The sequence below is a fragment of the Rana temporaria genome, chromosome 3 (genome assembly GCF_905171775.1).
Source record: "Rana temporaria chromosome 3, aRanTem1.1, whole genome shotgun sequence".
Lineage (NCBI taxonomy): Eukaryota > Metazoa > Chordata > Amphibia > Anura > Ranidae > Rana > Rana temporaria.
Window position 1 is genome coordinate 200,136,970 of NC_053491.1, and position 24,983 is coordinate 200,161,952.

Sequence of the window (24,983 nt, forward strand, 5' to 3'; positions counted from 1 at the left end):
GTTTCTGCCCTATTCATGGAATTAATGCACAACCATATAATGAATACCCATTTATCATTACTCATAACCATGGGATATATTAATACATATATTGTTTAAATATTCTATCAATATCAACATATCAAAATTACATTCAAATATAATACATTGACTCATATTTCAGCCATTAGACTCTTTGCTTGTAAATCATATATATGTCCTTCTGTCCAAATAATCCTGTAGTGCTGTCTCCACTAGGGATGAGCTTCACATTCAGACTGAACATCGGTTGCATGTTCGGAGTTCAGTGACAGCGCAAATTTAAGTATGATCTGCATCACTGGACAGCGTGATTGACAATGTATTTACATTGTGGATTTTTTAAAATAAAGAACTTATTAACGTATGTCAGTATTTTCGTATGTATTTAAAAAAAAATTGGGAATGAGTAGGGATACTATGTACAACCACTTGTTCACGTTGGGGGCCATCAGATAAGCCCCCACCCATAGACCACCACAACCACCAGGCCAGGGTTATGGGGAAGAGGCCTATGTCCTCATCAACATGGGAACAATGTGCTTTGCTGGGGGCTACCTGGCCAGGTACCCTTCCTTTGTGGCCTGGTATGGTTCTAGACCAGGGCCTGTCCCCCACCTTTCCTGGCATGCTAGGCTGCATGTTCTGATAACAGTTTCGTATGAATTTTAAGGTGTCCATGTGCTTTATTTTCTTGTTATTTGCACAACGTTCCATACAAGACCTGGAAATACACTGGTGCTCACGTAAACAGGAGAATATGGTATATACAGCTTAAAAAATAGACCAAATTCTATTCTTGGAAAACACCAGAATTTAAGTTGCATGGGCTCAGGCACCCATGTGAAAAAGGCCTACAGGGTAAGGAAATTGTGATTTCTGTGACTCTGTTGCGAACTTTGAAGATTACTTTCTCTACAAAGCTTACAGCAACAGTGGAGAATAATAGCATGTCTCAAAGTTCTTTAACTGCCTTTTCAGAATATAAAACTACTTTAGTATGTATAGTCACGGGTTTACTTTCATATGGTTCTGGGATGTCTTCTGGGGTGCAACTAAATGGAATATCCAGCTAACAGAGGAACACACAGGGCTGCTTTCACACATACTACTCATTTGGTATTTTGCATCTCCTATCACCCATGTTTAAACTTAAGACTTAGATATATAAAGTATTTGTCTTTTACCCTCAAACCACAAAGTTTCAACTTACTGAAGGAACATTTTCACACAATTTTTCACTTAAGTCCTGCCTGTTTCCATCAGACTGGAAAAAAAAAACAAAGATAAGTGAATTTATTTAAAGTTTACAATAAACCAATTTCCAATATTTATATTTTACTTACAAAGAAGTTTGACAAAACATTGCATTTGTAGTGTACTGGGCCCCATACTTTATAAATCCATATTGTACATTCATACAAGCTTTTTATCAGTTAATTGTTGAAAGTGAATTATACATGTGTTGACATAAAGATGGTGCACCTCTCTCTTGGGGGTCTGAAGGTCCAATTTAATTACCAAATTTTTTGCTTGAGTCTGACAGCACACATATTGTCAATGTTATTGCCATTATCTTGCTGGGATCACAGTGCCCATAGAAATGTAATATTCCTATGGAAGAATAGTTGCCTAGGTTGAGAATGAACAAAAAAATACACAGACCAGCATCAATTATGAATCCCGATGTTCCATGCTCACTGACCACAGGCTCCTGAAAAATTTCCTAGAAGCCTTCACTTCCCTAGAGAGTCTGGGCCAGATTCATAAAGAGTTACGCCGGCGTATCAGTAGATACACCGACGTAACTCGGAATCTAAGCCCGTCGTATGTTTAAGTGTATGCTCAAACTGAGATACACTTAAACCTACCTAAGATACGACGGCCTGCGCCGTCGTATCTTAGGGTGCAAAATTTCGGCTGGCCGCTAGGTGGCGCTTCCATTGAGTTTGGCGTAGAATATGCAAATGAGTAGATACGCCGATTCACGAACGTACGTTTGCCCGTCGCAGTAAAGATACGCCGTTTCCGTTAGAGGTATGCCGGCGTAAAGATAAATCTGCCCCCTAGGTGGCGTAGCCAATGTTACGTATGGCCGTCGTTCCTGCGTCGAAATTTTACGTCGTTTGCGTAAGTCGTCCGTGAATGGGGCTTGACGTAATTTACGTTCACGTCGAAACCAATACGTCCTTACGGCGTACTTTGCCGCAATGCACACTGGGATATGTACACGGACGGCGCATGCGCCGTTTGTAAAAAACGTCAATCACGTCGGGTCACCATTCATTTAAATAAAACACGCCCCCCTCATCCTCATTTGAATTACGCGCACTTACGCCGGCCCCATTTTCGCTACGCCTCCGTAACTTAGGAGACAAGTGCTTTGAGAACACAGCACTTGCCTCTCTGACTTAAGGCGGCGTAGCGTAAATAGGATACGCTACGCCGCCTCAAAGATGCGCCGCCGTACCTGAATCTGGCCCATTGTCTGGGTTGCTGACTCCCCATTGGTGTATTTAGAAGGTAATATTTGCTATATTAGCCCTCCTATAACCTCCTGTGGAAGCCAGGCTGTAAAATGCATAGAAGAAGGACTATCCCATCTCTTCACAAAGCAAATTTATGACTGGATCATTGAAAACCTTTAACTTGGACCTAAAAAAAAAATCTGTATATAAAGGGGGAATAAAAGTTAGATTGTAAGTATATTTAAATATAGGTGATATATAGAAAGGGTCCTACTGTGGGACATTACATAATTTGGGCGGTTTTAAGCAATATTTATTTATTAAAAAATGTAATCTTTTTACACAGGATATTGCTGACAGCAAGATCTTGCATAAAAATGTGTTCGTATCCGCTTTACACCATCCATGAATATTCTGCATCTGTGCCATCACCACTGATTACATACTAATGTTTAAATCTTCCCCTGAATGACCAATTTACGTGGTGGCAATGCATAATGACCTTGGTCTTCAGTCATTCTGAATGAGCAAAAGCTGAAGTCATTCTGTGCTTGTGCTGATTCCGCATGAATGGTTCATTCAGAGGGAGATGTAAACATCAATAAGGTGTAAACAGCAGCACCAATATAGGCCTGGAATGACCTCACCCTTCGGTCATTCTAAATGTTGGCATAGAATTCACTAGGCAGTGGTGGTGGTGCGTAGGGTCCATTTACACTTTACGCATCTAAACATTAGCACAAATGGGTGCTTATCGTCAAGATCCGGCCATGAATGCAAATTTTTCTACTTTTGATTTATGTAGCTAAATGCTATGGACAAAAATAGAGCGGTTTAATGGGCCAAAAGCATACAATACTGTTGCGTTCAGATCTGTACAAATTATGGATCGGAACACAGCGTATTGTACATCTTAAAAAGTTTTGTCATCTTAAAAGGACTGTATATGTTTTTCATAAATAATTCATTGTAAGATATTGCAATGGTTTACTTAATGGAACCTAATAGATATTAGATCTTGAATTTTTACAAATGTTTACAAATTATTTATCCTTTTATCTGTCAAATATATATTTTATATACAGTATATATATATATATATATATATATATATATATATATATATATACACACACATACAGGGGGGATCGAACGTTTGTATTTATGTGCATACAAATCTCCAAAAGGCATCAAGTTACAGATTAGACATTCTTATAATATGTCAAAAAAAGTTAGATTTTATTTCCATCATTTACACTTTCAAAATTTGAGAAAACAAAATAATGGCATCTGGAAAAGTTTGGGTACCCTGCAGAATTTATAGCATGCGCTGCCCCCTTTGCAAAGCTGAGACCTGCCTGTGTCATGGATTGTTCTCAATCATCGTCTGGGAAGACCAGGTGATGTCAATCTCAAAGGTTTTAAATGCCCAGACTCATCTGACCATGCCCCAACAATCAGCACCATGGGTTCTTCTAAGCAGTTGTCTAGAAAACTGAAACTGAAAATAGTTGACGCTCACAAAGCTGGAGAAGACTATAAGAATATAGCAAAGCGTTTTCAGATGTCAATATCCTCTGTTCGGAATGTAATTAAGAAATGGCAGTCATCAGGAACAGTGGAATTTAAAGCAAGATCTGGAAGACCAAGAAAAATATCAGACAGAACAGCTCGCAGGATTGTGAGAAAAGCAATTAAAAACCCACGTTTGACTGCACGATCCCTCCAGAAAGATCTGGCAGACACTGGAGTTGTGGTACACTATTCCACTATAAAGAGATACTTGTACAAATATGGTCTTCATGGAAGAGTCATCAGAAGAAAACCTCTTCTACGTCCTCACCACAAAAATCAGCGTTTGAACTTTGCAAATGAACATATAGACAAGCCTGATGCATTTTGGAAACAAGTTCTGTGGACCGATGATGTAAAAATTTAACTTTTTGGCCGGAATGAGCAAAGGTACGTTTGGAGAAGAAAGGGCACAGAATTTAATGAAAATAACCTCTGTCCAACTGTTAAGCATGGGGGTGGATCAATCATGCTTTGGGGTTGTATTGCAGCCAGTGGCACAGGGAACATTTCACGAGTAGAAGGAAGAATGGATTCAATAAAATGTCAGCAAATTTTGGATGGTAACTTGATGTCATCTGTGAAAAAGCTGAAGTTAAAGAGAGGATGGCTTCTACAAATGGATAATGATCCTAAACACACCTCAAAATCCACAGGGGATTACATCAAGAGGAGTAAACTGAAGGTTTTGCCATGACCTTCACAATCTCCTGACCTCAACATAATTGAAAATCTATGAATAGACCTTAAAAGAGCAGTGCGTGACAGACAGCCCAGAAATCTCAAAGAACTGGAAGACTTTTGTAAGAAAGAATGGGCAAAGATACCTCAAACAAGAATTGGAAGACTCTTGGCTGGCTACAAAAAGCATTTACAAGCTGTGATACTTGCCAAAGGGGGCAGTACAAGATATTAACTCTGCAGGGTGCCAAAACATTTGCCCAAAGTGTTAATGATGGAAATAAAATTAACTTTTTTTGACATATTATAAGAATGTCTAATCTGTAATTTGATGCCTTTTGGAGATTTTTCCATCTTTCCTTGGCTTCGTTATGCACATTAATACAAATTTTTACCTGGGGTGCCCAAACTTTCGATCCCTACTGTATATACACAGTATGTATACCCCCCTTTTTTGTAAATTATTTTATTATGTCTTTTCATGTAACAACACTGAAGAAATGACACTTTGCTACAATGTAAAGTAGTGAGTGTACAGCTTGTATAACAGTGTAAATTTGCTGTCCCCTCAAAATAACTCAACACACAGCCATTAAGTGTTATTTTGAGGGGACAGTGAATTTACACCGTTATACAAGCTGTACACTCACTACTTTACATTGTAGCCAAGTGTAATTTCTTCAATGTTGTCACATGAAAAGATATAATCAAATATTTACAAAAATGTGAGGGGTGTACTCACTTTTGTGAGATACCGTATATATAGTTGGACGTATACATCCACACACAAACACACACACATACAAGTTCTCTATACAAAATCTACCAGGGAGCCAGGGACACCAGCCCCTGGTGATTTCAACTTCAATTTTATGTGTTAAATCTTTTAGAGAAATAATTTGTTTACCTCGGGAAAAAATGTTTTTAAAGCAAAATGTTTGTAGTCAAAGAATGGAATGGTACCCAATGCCTCAAAGTTCACAATTTCTCTATCCATTTGAAATTCTGCAAAACCTGCAAATGTATAACACAGGTATACAACTGTTTACAGAAAATAAAAATGATCATCACATGAACAGAAAACATTATTATAGATATGTAACTACTATAAGTCAAGTTCACATCTTATCTAGTGTCAGGATTAAAATACAATTTAATGGAGTTAGTTCTGGTACTGTAACTAGACTGTCGATAAGGAGTTCAAGTTCTATAGCCATGTCAAATTCTTAAATGGCCTTACATAAGAGTGCATTATAAGACTATAGAGCTTCAATGCATTAACAATATCCACATGGTAATGATAATTAATTGACACCGTGTGATGTCAGTGATCGTCGTTCCCTATATTAGGGAACAGACAATCACTGACACTGCCACAGAGAAGAACGGGTACATACTAGCTCATTATATCAGGGAACAGATAATCACTGACACTGCCACAGAGAGCCACATTTGGAAAGCATTACCTCCAGTGACTCAGTGCAGTGGCTAGCAAGTCTTCCTATTGCAGAGTGAGACTTCTAAGCTGGTGCAGACAAGTACAACAAGGAAACCTTCTTTATGTCTGCATATTGAAAAGTTTGCAAAGTGATAGCAGTCTGATTAGTACTCTGCAAAAGTATTGGGGTGCCTTTGGCTTTATTTAATTTTGGTATCCCATGGAAAAGCAGTAGGGTTCTGAGGCCAAGCTGCATGCCACTGAAAAGCTCAAAGTGCTGGTAGCTGCCCCATGATTGCCATATACAGAGCAGTTTTCTAAGTGTTTCAACTACATTCAATAGCAAAAGATATGAGCTGGATCAAACCAACCACACATTGGCTAAGCCCTTGCTTAGCCGTCTAGCTGACATAACAGAACGAGAACGGTCACGTTGTGAAATACAGTATGCGGCTAGTCATTTCCTATTGCCTAACATTTTACTTCAATTTCAGATTTTTTTGCACACTCATGTCCTGCTGAGGAGACTGTTGACATCTGCTGAAGACAGAGACTTTAAGTGAGAAACACGTACTAACATACAATTATGAACTTTACACGGCAATTAACAAACAAAACAATGTGTCTGATCGTTCTTCAATAAAAATTGTTAATTTATTTCAAGTGGACCTACATTTTAAACGACCATGGGTGTCCCCTTAGCATAACATAACATGCACCTGAGATATACCATTATAATATAGACACAGTGCTAATTAAATACTATTCTTCTGCTCATAATTACTGATAGTATTTCCACTCCATTCTACTAAATTATACATGAATTTCAGTTTAAAAAAAAATGTTAATGGTGGATCAAGGAATGTAGAGGTTTGTAAGCCTGTTCATGTTAAAGTAAGAAGCCTCTTGTAAGCAGAAAGTAGTAGGAGACATTTTTTTTTAAATATTTATCATCACAATATACATTTTGTTCTGCACAGTCCATTGAATGTTTAGCACAGTGGCTGCGTTTGATGGCACACTGAGGCTACAATTGATGTTTTTTTTTTTTAGAAATGTTTCAATTTGTTTGCGCCAGTCGCTACTGACAATTGCGGAAACAGTCATTTTGCCAGCATGCACAGCTATTGCCAACAGAATGCTAGGCCCACAAGCAGCAAAAGAAACAGCAACATTTCCACTGCCAAACAGTAAGATTGGAAGGCGAATCAATGTCTGCAGATATTAAAACCTGTTTCTTTTTTTTTAAATCTGATCTACTGGGAAATGTTCCTTACAAGTTGATGAATCCACTGACATAAGTGGGCATGCTCAGCTCTTGGCAAATGTTCGATTCATAGATGAGGACCATATCAGGGAGACTTTTTTTTGCAAACCGATACCTGAGAAAACAAGTGTAGAGTAGATTTATCGTGTGACAACAGAGTGTCTTGAACAGGGCAGATTAAGCTGGAAGAACTGTATCAGGCCTCGTACACACAACCGTTTTCCTCGACAGAATCCATCAAGAAACTTGGTGGCAGAGCTTTTTTTGCCGAGGAAAATGGTCGCGTGTATGTTTTTCTTCGAGAAAACTGTCGAGGAACTCAACGAGAAAAAAAGAGAACAAGTTTTCTTTTTCCTTGTCGGGAGTCTCAATTTCCTCGTCGGGCTGGTTTTCGACGAGAAACACGTTCGTGTGTATGCTTAGAAACCCGCGCATGCTCAGAATAAAGTATGAGATGGGAGCGCACCTTTGGTAAAAGTAGCGTTTGTAATGGAGATAGCACATTCGTCACGCTGTAACAGACTGAAAAGTGCAAATCGTCTCCTACCAAACTTTTACTTAACACGCAGTAACATGAGATTAGCAAAAGGGTGGTGCCAGTGGAAACGAACTTCCCCTGCCATCGTATGTGTTGTACGTCACTACGTTTGAGAACGACGAGATTTGGTGTTGACAGTGTGTACGCAAAGAAAGCTTGTCAAGTTTCCCAACAAGCCTAACAAGGAACTCGTCGAGGAAAATGATGTTTCATTTATGACGAGTTCCTCGGTCGTGTGTACGAGGCCTCAGTGTCTGCACTGATGGAGCTGCTGCCATGATGGGTAGTGCCAAAGGCTTCATCAGCAGAGTCAGAGTTCAGAACCCAAGTGTGCGAAACACTCACTGGTTTCTTCACAGGGAGGCACTAGTTGCAAAGACCCTGCCACATGAACTGTCAGATGTACTGGATGGAGCAGTGAACATTGTAAATTATATTAAAATGTGGCCCTTAAAGACACGTCTGTTTTCAATTCTGTGCGCAAAAATGGGAGCAGAGCATCGTAGCTTGTTGATACACACCGCAGTCGGCTGGCTTTCACTTGGACCGAGTATACAAGTTAAGAGAAGAAATCATAACATTTCTAATAGGACAGAAGTCTGCATATGCAGAATTGATGGAAGACATGCAATGGTGTGCGAAACTTGCATACCTGGCCGCAGGGCCGCCATCAGGGGGGTACAGGCAGTACACCTGTAAGGGGCCCGGAGGTCCCCAGGGGCCCGAATGGCAACCCCCTTAAAAAAAAAAAAATTTTTTTTTTTAGAGGTTAGGAGGTCCCGAGGGTGCGGAGGCACACAGGGCCCCAGATGGCAAGCCCCATTTCTTTCTTTATTTTTTATAAAAAAAATATATTTATTTTTATATATTTATTTTTTATTAAAGGGCCAATTTTTTTTAATCTTTTTTATATTATATATATATATATATATTATTAAAGGACTCAGAGGTCCCCAGGGCCCCATGTGGCAAACCCCCCCTTTTTTTTATAGATGTTTATTTTTTTATTTTTGTTTAAATATTTTTTTATTAAAGGGCCCAGAGGTCCCCAGGACCTTTTTTTTGTTATAAATGTTTATTTTATTTTTTTATATATATTTATTTATTTATTTATGTTTTATTAAAGGGCCCAGAGGTTTCTTTTTTATTATTATTATTAAAGGGTCCAGAGGTCCCGGATGGCAACCCCCCTTTTTTTGTAATTTCTTTTTATAAAAAGATAATAATAATTTGTATATATATACAGAGGTCTCCAGGGCCCCAGATGGCTATCCCCCTTTTTTTATATATATTTTTCTTTTTTTCGTAAAGGGGCCCCCCCCCTGCTTCTCAATTCGCGCCAGCCCCCCCCCCCCCGCTTCTCAATTTCAGGCGGCAGCACCTCCCACCCCCTGGTTCTCTGCTCCAGGGGGCCCATGCCTGAAGCTGTGTAAGGGGCCCCATAATTCCTGATGGCGGCCCTGCCTGGCCGACATTTTCAGAGTGCTAAAATGCAAGGCAAAGAAGAAATCTTCTCACCTCGTCTGACAAATAACATGGCTTCAGATCCAAGCTGACACTCTGGCGCTCATTTGTAGAACAGGGCAGCCTTGAGATGTTTCCCCTGTGCAATGCACATTCAAAGGGCAGCACACTTTCTGATCTTATCTCTCAACACCTACAAATTCTTGATGAAAGATTTAGTCACTATTTTCCATCAGAAGCTTTTGCAGAGTTTGACTGGGTCCGTAACCTTTGGAGGTCATGTGCATTGGATAGCTCAAGAGTCTTGCTACTAGCGGCACAAGAGCAACTGGCAGAGATCAGGGAAGATGGCATATTACAAATAAAATTTCAAGATGTGGCTTTGGATACGTTTTGGGTATCATTGAATAGTGAGTACTCAATAGTTTCAAGTACCGCCATTGCAATTCTACTACCCTTCTCTACTACAAACTTGTGTGAACTGGCTGTGCGTCTTTGGTTAGTCTCAGGTCTGAATTCAGCCAAAAATTCGGGCTGAAATCGGACCTGAAACGGTGAACCAGGACGCACCGGTCTTCTGCTGTGAGCCGCATGCAGCTCATATGTGAACCCAGCCTGAAGGAAACTTTGAGCTCAATATGCCAACAACACTAAAACACATTTTTTGCTAAAGATTACTTACCATCACGTATTTCTTGTCTAATGTCGCACTCTAGCTGTTCCAACTTCCTTCTCTGTTGCTCACTTAGCTGTGATGATTTTCGCCTGGTTATTACACAGGTAGCTGGATGTGACACAGGAAAAATAAATTAACAAAGGTCATAGCATAAGAAATCAAAGAACTATATTTAAAGCAAAAACTTTCTGTGTTATCTAGGAGCTGTTTACGTTTTTTAATATAGACTATGAACAAATCTGTCTTATCTCCTGAAACTGGCAGGACAGCCAGTATGCAAATGAGTAGCCTACACATTGGGGGTTATTTAGGAAAAACAAATCCACTTTGCACTACAAGTGCAATGCAAGTGCACGTGAAAGTACACTTAGGCCCCGTACACGACCAGTTTCCTCAGCAGAATTCAGCTTCCGACCGAGTTTCTGGCTGAATTCTGCCGAGAAACCCGGCCGTGTGTACACTTTCGGCCGAGGAAGCCGACGAGGAGCTCGGCGAGGAAATAGAGAACATGTTCTCTATTTCCTCGTTGTTCAATGGGAGCTCTCGCCCCGCCGAGCTCCTCGGCGGCTTCAGTGCTGAACTGGCCGAGGAACTCGATGTGTTTGGCACGTCGAGTTCCTCGGCCGTGTGTACGAGGCCTTGGAAGTGCAGTCGCTGTAGATCTGAGGGGGACATGCAAGGAAAATAAAAAACAGCATTTTAGCTTGCACATGATTGGATGATAAAAAAAATCAGCAGAGCTTCCCCTCATTTCAGATCTTCCCCTCAAATCTACAGTGACTGCACTTCCAAGTGCACTTTCAATTAAGGTGACCAGATTTTTAAAATGAAATCCGGGGACATATTTTTTCTTTACTAGTAATGGCAACAATCAGCGACTCTCTGCCCGTCACCGCCCGCCTCACAGCCTCTCAAGTCTTTCTCTTCGGGCCCCGGCTACTACTGGATGGGGAGCGGAGGAAGATAACTCCGCCAGGGAGGCAAAGAGATAGGCAGGTGGCTGGCCAGGATTAAAGTGAAAAATATACTACAGCGCTAATTAAATAATCAATTCCACGTGCACCTAAATAAAAAACCAAATAATATAGCTGCTATCTTGAGTAATACCAAATCCAAACAGTGAAACATATAAAATATAGATGCGCTAATATTAACTTAAAAGGTGATATAAACGTACAAAAAAAAAACTAATCAGGGAAAACACTCCATAAACTGTGAATTACTAATATGTCCTTAATTAGTGCACAGTGATTAGCAGGATTCCATGCAGGAAAAAAAAAAAAAAAAAATCACTCTCTTCAATCTGAATGCTAATCCAGCCCTCCACCACTGTGATCAGATGATACAGGCACTCACAGACAGGGATTGCATGAAAGAAAAGAGAAAAAAAGCCTCATTGCGCAATATTCGATGACAGATCAAAAAATTTAATCAGAGCATTGACATATGCACTCACGAATCCCCGCTTTCAGTAAAGCATGAAAACGCCACTCAGTATGTTGTTTCCTCAGCTCGATCCGATGCACTCGGATTCGATCGCAGGCTCCTCCCTACGCGTTACGTCACAGGCACGCGACTTACTCATGGGTTCATACCTGGCCAGGATTAAAGCCAAGACAGAAGAACATGTGAGCGAAGCTGAATGGGCATTCGCCCGAAACTGAAGAAATATTCCCTCCGCTCTGACCAGCACATGATCATCAGAAAGGGGCACAGATAATGGGAAAAATACAACCCCTCTATGCTAGTAGGCACGGCGGCGACGGGGTGTGTAATTCAAAATTGTTTATTTTAATTCTGCACTGACTGTCTTTGAAATTGCCCCTGCCCCCTATTAAATCCAATCTGGGGACAAAACCAGGGACAGACTTGGTCCGGGGACAGTGTCCTCAAACGGGGGACTGTCCCCTGAAACTGGGGATGTCTGGTCACCCTACTTTCAATGCACTTCCAAGTGCATTTGCAGTGCAAAGTGGATTTTCCCTTCGTAAATAACCCCCATTGAGTAATCTTTTGTTTGTATGTGTCACTGAGTGCTACTGGGAGGTTTTTGAATTCTCCGATACATGTATCACTTTTGGAAGCATGGTAACATTAAAAGGGGACCATGTGTAAGCAAAATGTTTTTTTTATTCCTGTGGGTTTCATTAGTAATTTGCTGCATATTGCTAGTCATTTTTACATTTACTTATAAAGCACCAAAACGACATGCTGTAAAACTAAAGTTCCTTGAAAAAAGGTGGAAAATCACAATGAAATAGGTGGTGTTACCTAGCAAACCCTGAAATGCTCAATTAATGCAAATACGTTTGTCACTGAATGATTCTGTAATGTCACAGCAGAAGTGTTTACATTTTAGTACATTTATCTTTTTTTTTTATTTTGCCAGAAATAAAATGTCTCTCCTTCCACTTACACTGACTTCACATACCAGGCATATAAAGTGGGATCCCCACTGTTGGGGACTTAGTGAACTATGCTGGTACCACTCGCTGTATCACGGGAGCACGCCCGCAAGGACTCCACACTATATGAGGGAGCTCACATGAATGTGTGGAGTTCTTGCGGGGAGGACCAGAGACTGCCGCAGAGGGACCCCAGAAGACGTGGATTGGGGCCACTCTGTGCAAAACGAGCTGCACAGTGGAGGTAAGTAAAAATAAAAATACAATTTTCCTTTACAACCCCTTTAAAGGAGAAGTACAGCCAACACTCATTTTCTATGGATCACAGGAGTGCAGTTCGTTTTGCACTCCTGTGCCCCGTTTTCAGCAGACAGCGGGATGAGGCCAGCTGTCGGCTGACGTCACAGAGCCGGTCTGGGCTCGGGCAACATCGCAACAATGAAGTCGAGATTCGCCCACATGCTTGGACCAGCACTTGGCTTTGCCTCTCAGTGAGCCACTGAGAGGCTGAGCTGGCCGCTCCCACCCCGGCGGAGTGGGATCGCTCAGTTCTCAGTGTTAGAGCCAGTGGGGAACAGTTGCAGCATCGGACCAATGCTAAATCCACCTAGGTAAGTATGATTCAGAAAAAAGTCAAACCCCATACTTCTCTTTGAAGCTGGCCATACATGGATCGGAATTGGGCCGGTTCAGCAGGGACCAGACAAATTTCGATCCGGATATGGGCAGGCTGATTAAACCCAAGTTGATTCATCGATCGACTTGGGTACAACCAGCCTGTTTGATTTTTGTACATGTAATTACTGCCAGAGGCTATAGTAGCTAGCAATACTAATTGTATTCTGCTTGCTGGGAAGGCCCCCCCTACTGTCAGAATAATGCAATATCCCTGTGGGAGGCATTCCACCATCAACACCGATTTTGTTGAAGCGGGAAGTTGAGCAATTTATTTTCGTTCCACCAGTGGTGGAAGGAAAGAAAATTGATTTATCTATGGCTTGCTTTACACAAGGTAATCTTTCTTTACTCCAAATGCAGAAGCAGGGGCAGAGGCGGCTCTGTAATTAGGCAAATTAGGCGGTCGCCTAAGGCCTCGCACTCACAGGGGCCTCGCGGCCGCCTAACTTACCCAATGCATTACCCCAGGTTTGAGGGACAGGGGACCTTAACGCAGCTGTGCTCAGGCAGCTTTAAGAGCCCTGACTCAGGAGCGGGGCCGCCAGCATCCCTAACAACCAGTGAATATCGCTGACACCACCCCTTGTGACGTCAATGACCCAGCATGCCCTCGATCAATGATGTCACAAGGGGGCGGGTTCACCAGATGACATCACCGGGTGGCCCCCCCCCTGGTTATTAAAGAGTAGGATCTGGGGGGCTTCCAGATTCCGATAAGCCCCCTGCCCGCAGACCCCCACAGAAACCGGCCAGGGTTGCGGGGAAGAGGCTCTTGTCCTTGAATTATTTTTCCCTTCATGGGTGTGAGTGGAGCCCCATGTCAACTTTTGCCTAAGGCCTCACAAAGCCTAGAGCCGCCTCTGAGCAGGGGTATCAAAGAAAAGGAAAGTTGTTATTTTTGCTGCCAGGAGGAGGAACATTAAACCAAACCTCTTGCTTTCCCCTGCTTGGACAAAGCACAGATTTGCTTTAGGGGATACCATGCAAGGGCAGATATTTGCTAAAAAAAACACAACAAGCAGGGAGATATCTGATAACCTTAGAGTGCTTTGTATGAACCCACGGATTCATCATGATCATCGCCTGTACATTATAATACTTTCTTCCCGCGCTCACCTAGCACAAACTGTAAAGAATTCAGCCTAGTGGTAGGGAGACTTTCTAACAAGGTGGACAATCTTCCTGTGTGACCCTTAGCTCCTCTGACCACCAGAGGTGCTTATTATTAGGTTATGACTGCACTATACAGAGGAGCCTGAACGAGGCAGTGTGTAGGGTTGCCACCTGTCCAGGATTCACAGTTCGGGTTTGGAATCATGTGTCTGGGTTTCAGACTGCCTGGAGCCCGGACACATTATTTAGACTAGACTATAGCTTCCCAGCAGGGTTGCTGGCTGCAGTTGTCTAAGCTGAGAGTGTCTGTTACACTCTTTCACACTGCCCAAAACCAGCACTAACAACCCCCTAAACACACACACACAGACGGGAAAAATTACAGTGTGCCTCTAAAGTGTTCGGGTTTGACTCGAAAAAAAGGTGCCAACCCTAGCAGTGTGGCTTTCACATATATTTACAAATGTTGTTCAAATTTAACCTTAAATTGTTAAACAGTGTAACACAGTGTAAATCTTCCGGAGGTCAAGTGGTTAAAGCTCAGAAATTAGTAGATGTGTTATAACTTATGTATATGAAGGATAATTCTGTTATATAACACTTACCAATAACCACAACTAGTAGAAGAGGAATAACCAGAAGTATAAATATATAGAGGGAAGTCCCTGATACTTTGTCTAGTTTCTTTGTATAGTTGCCCAAAACAACCTTTAAAAATGAAAAAGGTGAAATTAGTCATTGTACCTGAAAAGAAAATCAGTCTGCCAGAAGAGATATGGGAACTGCCATTGCTGTTTTAAAAAGTGAATACTCTGAGGCCCCGTACACACGGCCGAGAAACTCGACGAGCAAAACACATCGTGCCAAGTTTCCCCGTTGACTAAAGAGGAAATAGAGAACATGATCTCTATTTGGCCCGACGAGATCCTCGTCGGTTTCCTCGGCCGAAAGTGTACACACGGCCGGGTTTCTCGGCAGAATACAGCTCCGATCGAGTTTCTGGCTGAATTCTGCCGAGAAACTCGGTCGTGTGTACGGGGCCTGAGGTAATCATGCTCACCCTGGCTCTCCTACTTGGTGAGAGAGTCGCCTTGATGGATCATGGGCACATCTAGTGTGGGAACACCTAATTCATAGTTTTGTGCTGACAGATTGCATTAGCAAAAAAATGCTACAAAGAGCTCAAAATGGAATTCAGTGCACCAGAATATAGAGAAACACTTGAAGCAAGCATTAAAGTCCCGTTTACACCTGAGGGATTTTCTGCTTGAAGCTTGTAGCTCTAAAATGCTCAACAAGCCAAATCACATTCATTTCAATGGTCCCTGTTCACATCTGAGCATTCTGAAGCAAAATGCCCTTGGCTCAAATAAGTACATGAGCTTCTTTTTGGCAGATTACAAGCATTTTTGGTCCCATAGACTTCAATAGAAACACCTGACTAGAGCGTTTTTTACGAGCGGTTTCTGCTCAAATAACAGCTCTTTACCTCTAATTTCCACTCCCTCTCCTCCCCCTAGTGTTTATCTCCCCAACGCTAGTAATATGCTTCTAAAACTCTTTAAAAACGCTTGTTAAAAGCTGCAAAAATGCATGAAAAAAACAGTAAATCGCTCAGGTGTAAATGGAGCCTAAAAAAATTTCATTTAAATAAATAAATTGAAAAGGTACTTAAAAAATTATCATATTTAAGTGTATTAAACTTTAAAACAAATTCAAGTGTAGCGCTTAAAAAAATTATAATTAATAATAAATCAAGTCCTCATAATAAGCAAATTCCACCGTTTAGCAACTTTAAGTGACAGTTCATAATATCCAGTGACTTCAGTGATCACCACCTCTACCTGGAATGCCTGCTCAACTCCAAAAGTTGACCTCGGTACAGACCTGCAGAAGAAGCTCATTGGAGAGGGTAACGCATACAGGTGTGAAGTGCCGCCATTCAGGACGTCTTTTCCGTTCACAGTTGATCATATGCTTGTTTGTCACATATTTATGTGAGTATTTTTAATCATTATGTTAAGTTTCAAATAAATATCAATAGCAGAGAGCACTATGGTTTGTCTTTGTCATTATATGGCCACATATGACTGATTGAGAATACAAGGGGAGGTCTTGGGCTGCCCAGAGATACCAGGAGGAGGACTTGTGTTCCCGGGGGGTCCCAAGAGAGATCATCATGTGTATATGACTCTGTAGTGGGGTCTACATTTGGAGAGTTGAGGAGGAGGTCGGTGTAGCTCAGGAACGCCAGGAGGAGGATTTGTTTTTTCCTGCTGTATCCTGAGTGTTATAACAACAGGCGTGGGTGACTCTGTAGTGGGGGCAACTTTTGGAGGTGAGCAGGCATTCCAGCTAGAGGTGGTGGTCACGGAAGTCACTGGATATTATGAACTGTCACCTAAAGTTGCACAAAGGTGGAATTTACTTATTATGAGGACTTGATTTATTGATAATTATTATTTTTGGTTGCGCTACACTTGAATTTGTTTTAAAGTTTTGTTATAAGAGTCACATGTGTATACGCTCTGAAAGATGTTAGCAGCAATCACGTTAATCCCATTAGTAGGCCAACACACTGAATCATTGAGTATTACTTAATATCTTAATAGTTATTTTGCACTATTTTCCATTATTATTGAGTTTGAATATTGCGCTGAATATATATTTTCTTCAATATTTAAGTGTATGTCTATGCAAAAAAAAAAAAAACATTCAATACAGTACTAAAATACATGTACATTTTCCCACAATCACACGGGTTGATTTATTAAAACTGGAAAGTGCAAAATCTGGTGTAGCTGTGCATTGGTAACAAATCAGCTTCTAACTTAAGCTTGTTCAATTAAGCTTTAAATAAAAAACTGGAAGCTGATTGGTTTCTATGCAGAGCTGCACCGGATTTTGCACTCTCCAGTTTAAGGCTCCGTTCACATCTTAGCATTCTAAATCGCGGGTGGAATAGCGATTCGAAATAGCAGCAAATCGTGGGATGCCCGTGCGATCCCTGTCATTTCCAATGGCACAACGATTGTAGCACAATTTTGACGCATTTTGGAGGGCGACAATCTTGGTAAAATTGTGCAAACAGAATCGCGGGATGCCTATCACCAAAAATAAGTTCTTCTTTTGGGAGACAGGTGTCCCCTGATTGCTTTTTGTGTGATTTTATCGCAATTAGTCAGGCGACAATTGCGCCAAAATTGTACCATGATCGGGTGCCATTGGAAGTGACAGGGATCCCAAGGGCACCCCGCGATTTGCCGCTATTTCAAATCATGGGCAGAATCGCCGTGATTCCGCCCATGATTCGCAACGCCAAGATGTGAAAGAGCCTTAGTAAACACAGAGATCCATGTCCTGTCAGGGGAGAGAGGAGACCAATCTGTGTCCCTTGTACATAGGGACATAGATCGATCACCTCCCCCAGTCACCCCCCTCCACACACAGTTAGAACACAATTCAGGGTACACATTTAACCCCTTCCTCACCCCCTAGTGTTAACCCCTTCAATGCCAGTCACATTTATACAGTAATTAGTGCATATTTATAGCACTGATCGCTGTATAAATGTGAATGGCGCCAAAAATGTGTCAAAAGTGTCCGATATGTCCGCCATAATGTCGCAGAAAAAAATGCTGATCGCCGCCATTAGTATTAAAACAAAATAATAAAAAATAATAATAATTCTGTCCCCTATTTTGTAAGCGCAAGAACTTTTGCGCAAACCAGACGCTTCTTGCGTTTTTTTTTTCTTTTTTTTACCAAAAATATGTAGAAGAATACGTATCGCCTAGACTGAGAAAAAATATGTTTTTTAAAAAAAATTGGGCTATTTATTACAGCAACAAGTCAAAAATATTTTTTTTTTTTTCAAAATTGTCGCTCTATTTTTGTTTATAGCGCAAAAAATAAAAACCGCAGAGGCGATCAAATACCACCAAAAGAAATCTCTATTTGTGGGGAAAAAATGACGTAAATTTTGTTTGGGAGCCACATCGCACGACCGCGCAATTGTCAGTTAAAGTGACGCAGTGCCACAAGCTGAAATTTCACCTGGTCAGGAAGGGGTATATGTGCCCAGTAAGGAAGTGAATGGAAATGTTCTGAGCTGTTCTCAACTATTCTTATTCTTCACATTTTATTTGTAAATTTTAAAACAGCCTTTCTAAAACTTTCTAACATAGAGGAGCCCTTGATATAACTTTCCAGTCTTTTGGTGAACCCCTGCTAAAATTTACTATTTTTACAGCTCCCAGTAGCCATTTACAGGTAGCTGAAAAGATAAAATTTATGTCAGTGGTTATTAGACATGTGCATTAGTTTTCGCCTGAATTTCGGGTATTTTCATTATCGTTTTAACAAACTATATGAACTATATTCATATTACTGGGTTTATTAACACTTTAAGGAACCCTTAGCAAACTTCAGAGTAACCCTAGGGTTCCATGTAACTGTAGTTGAGAAAGCTGCTTTAGAAAATGTAAACTGCGGGTTGAATAGTTCTAAAAAGTAGCAAATGTTTTTCTTATGTACTGGTTTTCATTAATGATGAAAACTGTGCCACAAGCCTACTGATAAGTCACACGGTTAAACAGTTTCCTAATTTTTCTCTAACATTATCAGAACACAAACCATATCACAATGAAAAAAGATAACAGGAAAAACATTTCCAAAGTAAAACATCTTTCATAACTGATTAAATTATTATTTTACTGTCAGATTTAACATTTATGTTTTTTTTATATGTGTACACCCCTCACATTTTTGAAAATATTTTATATCTTTTCATGTGACAACACTGAAGAAATTACACTTTTCTACAATGTGAAGTAGTGAGTGTACATTTTGTATAACAGTGTGAATTTGCTGTCCCCTCAAAATAACCCAACACACAGCCATTAATGTCTAAACCGCTGGCAACAAAAGTGAGTACACCCCTATTTGAAAATGTCCAAATTGGGCCCAAAGTGTCAATATTTTTGGTGGCCACCATTATTTTCCAGCACTGCCTTAACCCTCTTGGGCATGGAGTTCATCAGAGCTTCACAGGTTACCGTCTTCTTTCACTCCTCCATGACAACATCACAGAACTGGTGGATGTTGGAGACCTTGCGCTCCTCCACCTTCCGTTTGAGGATGCCTCACAGATGCTCAATAGGGTTTAGGTCTGGAGACATGCTTGGCCAGTCTATCACCTTTACCCTCAGCTTCTTTAGGAGGGCAGTGGTCATCTTGGAGGTCTATTTGGGGTTGTTATCATGTTGGAATACTGCCCTGCAGCCCAGTCTCCGAAGGGAGGGGATCATGCTCTGCTTCAGTATGTCATAGTACATGTTGGCATTTATGGTTCCCTCAATGAACTGTAGCTCCCCAGTGCCGGCAGCACTCATGCAGCCCCCAGACCATCAGACCATGACACTCTCACCACCATGCTTGACTGTAGTGTACTTCTCAACTGGTTGCCGCCACACACACTTGACACCATCTGAACCAAATAAGTTTATCTTGGTCTCATTAGACAACAGGACATGATTCCAGTAATCCATGTTCTTAGTCTGCTTGTCTTCAGCAAACTGTTTGCGGTCTTTCTTGTGCATCATCTTTACAAGCGGCTTCCTTCTGGGATGACAGCCATGCAAACCATTTTGATGCAGTGTGCGGCGCATGGTCTGAGCACTGACAGGCTGACCCCCACCCCTTCAACCTCTACACCAATGCTGGCAGCACTCATACGTCTATTTTCCAAAGGCAACTTCTTGATATGTCGCTGAGCATGTGCACTCAACTTCTTTGGTTGACCATGGTGAGGCCTGTTCTGAGTGGAACCTGTCCTTTTAAACCACTGTCTGGTCTTGGCCACCATGCTTCAGCTCTGTTTCAGGGTCTTGGCAATCTTCTTAAAACCTAGGCCAACTTTATGTAGAGCAACAAATTTTTTTTTCAAATCCTCAGAGAGGTACCATGTTGAACTTCCAGTGACCAGTATGATAGAGTGAGAGCGATAACACCAAATTTTACACACCTGCAGTGTGTCACATGACATCGGGAAGGGAAAATTGCCAATTGGACCCAATTTGGACATTTTCACTTAGGGTGTACTCACTTTTGTTGCCTTATGCCTCACTCCCCTGGCAGATGGCACTCAATTCTTCTATCTGACCATCTGAGTTGTGGGCAAGCACTTGTCATGGTCAATTACAATGCAGAAAGCAGAGTTGCGGCAGGACCTGCTGGGACAAGCACTTACAATAAGTATACAGGCACCTTGTGGGTGGTCTTGCTTGGTCCCCCACAAACTATTGATGATGTCATTACTACTTTTACAAGTTACTAACTGGTTTTTAAAAAAGGCCTTTGGTGCACATAAAGTGTATATATATCCTTTGTGGTTATTGATTAATATATTTAAATACATTTATGAGGCAGGAGTTCATCTTTAAAATTTGTGCCTCAGTGTAGACCCATGATTAACCCAAGAACATAACAGGATATAATAACATGCATTGTGGCACACCACACATGGATGGTCTCTGTTTTGATTGCACACCATTTAAAATTGAAACACTAAAACCTGGATAGCTACAGCCATTTCCCTAGATTTTATTCCACTCTTATAACTCACCTCTACTTCTATTTTAGTCACATCTATTTTTTTGGTGGAGCCCCTTTCAGTTTTACAGAATATTATATCCCGGTCGGACCATTCTGTTATATTCCGCACTTTACATGTTATGTTAGAATTAATAGAAACTTGAATCTCATCAGCTCGAATGTGCAGTTCATCCTTTTCTTTCTGTTGAAATAATTATATTAACATTGTTACTGTTATATGTTTTTGGAAAAGATGTTCTAAGGAAGTTGTTACATGAGAATAATGGCAATGCAGATATGAGAGAAATTATACAAGGGAATTATTTTAGTTTATAGTTTATCATCTCATAAATATAAATAAATCAGTCCCATTGTCATTGCTTTTAATACAGACACACATGGAACAGAAATATATTTCCAATATATTTAGATTTTTTTATATATGTGACATACTGTATATGTCACATATATCATTTTTTTTTCTAAATATATTGGAACTATATTTCTCTTCCTTGTGCGGTAGCTCATGAAAAAATACTCTGTATTACAAAAAAAAAAAAAAAAATGTGTTTAAAGAGAGATTTGAGAATAGTCAAACCTAAACACGTTCAATTTGTATGCAATCTAGCAGGCCCTTGCACTACATAGTTTAAGGTAAATTTAAAAGAAATTGAACAAGAAAACTGTATAATGTATGGCCAGCCTTAATACTTTGGCCCAGATTCACGTAGAAGATACGACGGCGTATCTCCAGATACGCCGTCGTAACTCTGAGTCTGATCCGTCGTATCTTGGCGTCTGATTCAAAGAATCAGATACGCCAGAATTTGTAGAAGATACGACCAGCGTAAGTCTCCTACGCCGTCGTATCTTAACTGCATATTTACGCTGGCCGCTAGGGGGGTGTACGCTGATTTACGCCTAGAAATATGTAAATCAGCTAGATACGCCAATTCACGAATGTACGCCCGGCTGTCGCATTACAGATACGCCGTTTACGTTAGGCTTTTCCCGGCGTAAAGTTACCCCTGCTATATGAGGCGTAGATGAGGCGTACAAATGTTAAGTATGGACGTCGGAACAGCGTTGAATTCTTCACGTTTTACGTCGTTTGCGTAAGTCGTTCGCGAATAGGGCTGTGCGTCATTTACCTTCACGTCGAAAGCATTGGCTTCTTGCGGGTTAATTTGGAGCATGCGCACTGGGATACTTTCACAGGCGGAGCATGAGCCGTTCGTAAAAAGCGTCATTTACGTGAGGTCACATTAAATTTACATAACACACGCCCACATCTTCCACATTTGAATTAGGCGGGCTTACGCCGGCCTACTTACGCTACGCTGCCGCAACTTTGGTTTGAGAATACTGCACTTGCCTGTCAAAGTTGCGGAGGCGTAACGTAAATAGGATACGTCATGCCCGCACAAAGATGCGCGCTTCTACGTGAATCTGGGCCCTTATTTTTATCAATTAACAAAATGTAAATGAACAGAAGTGAAAATCAAATCAATATTTGTAAATCAAAATAGTAAAAAAATTTCTAGGCACACTTGCACAAAGTTTTTGACGGGACTCAACATGTAGGTTGTTCCAAACATCTTGGAGAAAACTATCCACAGATCTGCCTCAAATTCTTCCTTCCTTTCATGTAATCCCAGACAGACTAAAAGATGTTGAGATCAGGCCTCTGTGGCCAAATTATCACTTTCAGGACTCCTTATTGTTCTTTTTTTTACACTGAAGATAGCTCCTAATGACTTTGACTGTATGTTTGGGGTTGTTGTCCTGCTGCAGAATACATTTGGGGCCAATCACATGCCTCCCTGATGGTATGGCATAATGGATAAGTTTCTGCCTGCATTTCTCAGCTTTGAGGACACCATTGATCCTGACCAAATTCCCAACTCTATTTTTATAGAAATTAAGACTTGCAGGGAACTTCCACCATACTTCACTGTTGACTGCAGACACCCAGTAATGTACAGCTCTCCAGCCCTTCGGCAAACAAACTGCTTTTTGCTATAGCCAAATATTTCAACTTTTGACTCATCAGTCCAGAGCAGCTGCTGCCATTTTCCCCATGTTTTGTACATAGCAGAGTCTTAACCTTGTTTCCATGTCAGAGGTATGGCTTTTTGGCTGCAATTCTTCCCTGCATCACACCTGCCTAAAGTTTTGTACACAACTGTATATACTGAGAATATTATTACAATAAACATTCCCTCTTCATCCCGGATTTGTCAAGGAGCGTGGTGCTGCTTGTAAAGTTGTGGGTTCTGGGAACAGGGACCTGAAGAAACAGCAGCTTCCTTGGGGTAAGCACTACATTACAATTCTAAGGTTCTCCACTGATAAGCACTCTGCATTGGCTGTACAGGTCCATACAACTGTTGCAGGGATTATGAGATGCTCTCGCTTATCCTTTTAAATGTGTATTTTTTTTCTTTTTAGAGAATACAAGGTAAAGATATGAATCACCTTAATACACCCACACTATAGCAGTGCAAGTACCTAGGTTTGACAGGAACATAAACAGGAACCAGGGCAGAGAGAGCTTAACACTAGAGTAATGTAGAGCTGTGGCTTAGCACCCTAGGCTCTACCTATACCTAGAATGCCAGTTTTGGTATGTCTAAGAGCCAGTTCGCACAGGGGCAACTCGACTTACAGCGCGACTTTGCAAGGCAACTTCAACACGACTTCAGCGCGACTTGGAGCAACTTGTTGCAACAAAGTTGCCTCCAGGACAGGTGACTTTGGCTAATCGCAGAATAATCAGCTCTGTGGGAGGGAGGGGTTTGCCTGAGTAAAGTATTTTCTCTTCCTGTAAAGTTGCTTCAGTTAAGATGGTGATCCGACTTTGGAGGCCACCTCCATTGAAATCTATGGGTACAAGTTGCCTACAAGTTGCCTAGAAGTCGCCTTGAAGTAGTACAGGAACCTTTTCTGAAGTCGGAGCGACTTCAGTAGTATTAAGACGGCTCCATTCACTTCAATTGAATTTTTCATGTCGCGCCACTTGGGGCGACACAAGTTGGATCCCAAGTCGCGGTAGTGTGAACCGGCACTAAATGTGTAAACAACAAAGTATAAATTGTTCAGCAAAATAACTTAGTTCAACATTTTTGTTAAATAAAACTATAGGAATATTACCAAACAGTATACAAATATGTGATCATGTTAAAAGCAAAATACTTGCCCTTATACTAAGTTCAATGGCATCGCCGACATCGATTGCAGTAAAAGTAGTGAACACAGGATCTGGCTTTGAATGTACAGTCCCACATTTTACAATAGTTCCTTCAACGTGAATACTAATGTTGAGAATTTGGCTGGTTTCACTTAATGGCTCAGCTATAAAATAGCAGTGTGTTTTGTTCTCCTGACATTTAATGTCCTGTAGAATGCAGAACAAACATTTCTGAATATAAAGTAAAATACATAGAAAGTACACTTAATAAAGTATATTTTTGTGGCAGCACTGGGGTATTTTGTATATAATTTGTACATTTGGCAAGCATGTGTGTATTGGAATTCTGCTGTAAGTATAAGCTCCAAGCTACGATTACTTTGCAGTGAAACCTATTATTTTGGCATATTACCAAGCCAAGCAAAAATCCCCCTTAATATGGTTATAATCAGGCAGGTACTTCTTGGGCAGCCTTTAAATAGCTGGAGCTCTGGGGACTATTCATATAGAAAATACAAGCTCTTTGTAATAGCAAACAAAGTTCCTCATTTGCTATCTTTAGCAATGCTGTGTACAGAAGTCTTTCTTTTTGGACGATCTCATAATAAAATTGTCTGAGCCATGATCCTAAATCTCATTAAATAGAGTTTTAATGAGATCTGTAATATATATTTTTTAATAAGAAAAATAAGAACGTGGCTTATGAGCCAGGTGTGGCTGTCTTATTTGTTACTGCATAGGGTTAAGTCAAACTCTAGACCAGGGATATGCAATTAGCGGACCTCCAGATGTTGCAAAACTACAATTCCCATCATGCCTCTGGGTGTCATGCTTGTGGCTGTCAGAGTCTTGCTATGCCTCATGGGACTTGTAGTTCTGCA

General features: G+C 40.9%; 1 protein-coding gene across 1 annotated transcript in view; it reads right to left on the reverse strand.

Moving 5' to 3' along the window:
• PLXNC1 (plexin C1) overlaps nucleotides 1-24,983 on the reverse strand; it is a 151,119-nt gene that overhangs the window by 46,658 nt on the left and 79,478 nt on the right. The window contains exons 13-18 of the mRNA XM_040344126.1: nucleotides 24,112-24,309; nucleotides 20,944-21,114; nucleotides 14,924-15,026; nucleotides 10,129-10,230; nucleotides 5,647-5,753; nucleotides 1,232-1,285 (exon numbers count right to left, since the gene is read on the reverse strand). Of these exons, the coding sequence (XP_040200060.1) occupies nucleotides 1,232-1,285; nucleotides 5,647-5,753; nucleotides 10,129-10,230; nucleotides 14,924-15,026; nucleotides 20,944-21,114; nucleotides 24,112-24,309 (735 nt within the window). The remainder of the gene's footprint in view (nucleotides 1-1,231; nucleotides 1,286-5,646; nucleotides 5,754-10,128; nucleotides 10,231-14,923; nucleotides 15,027-20,943; nucleotides 21,115-24,111; nucleotides 24,310-24,983) is intronic.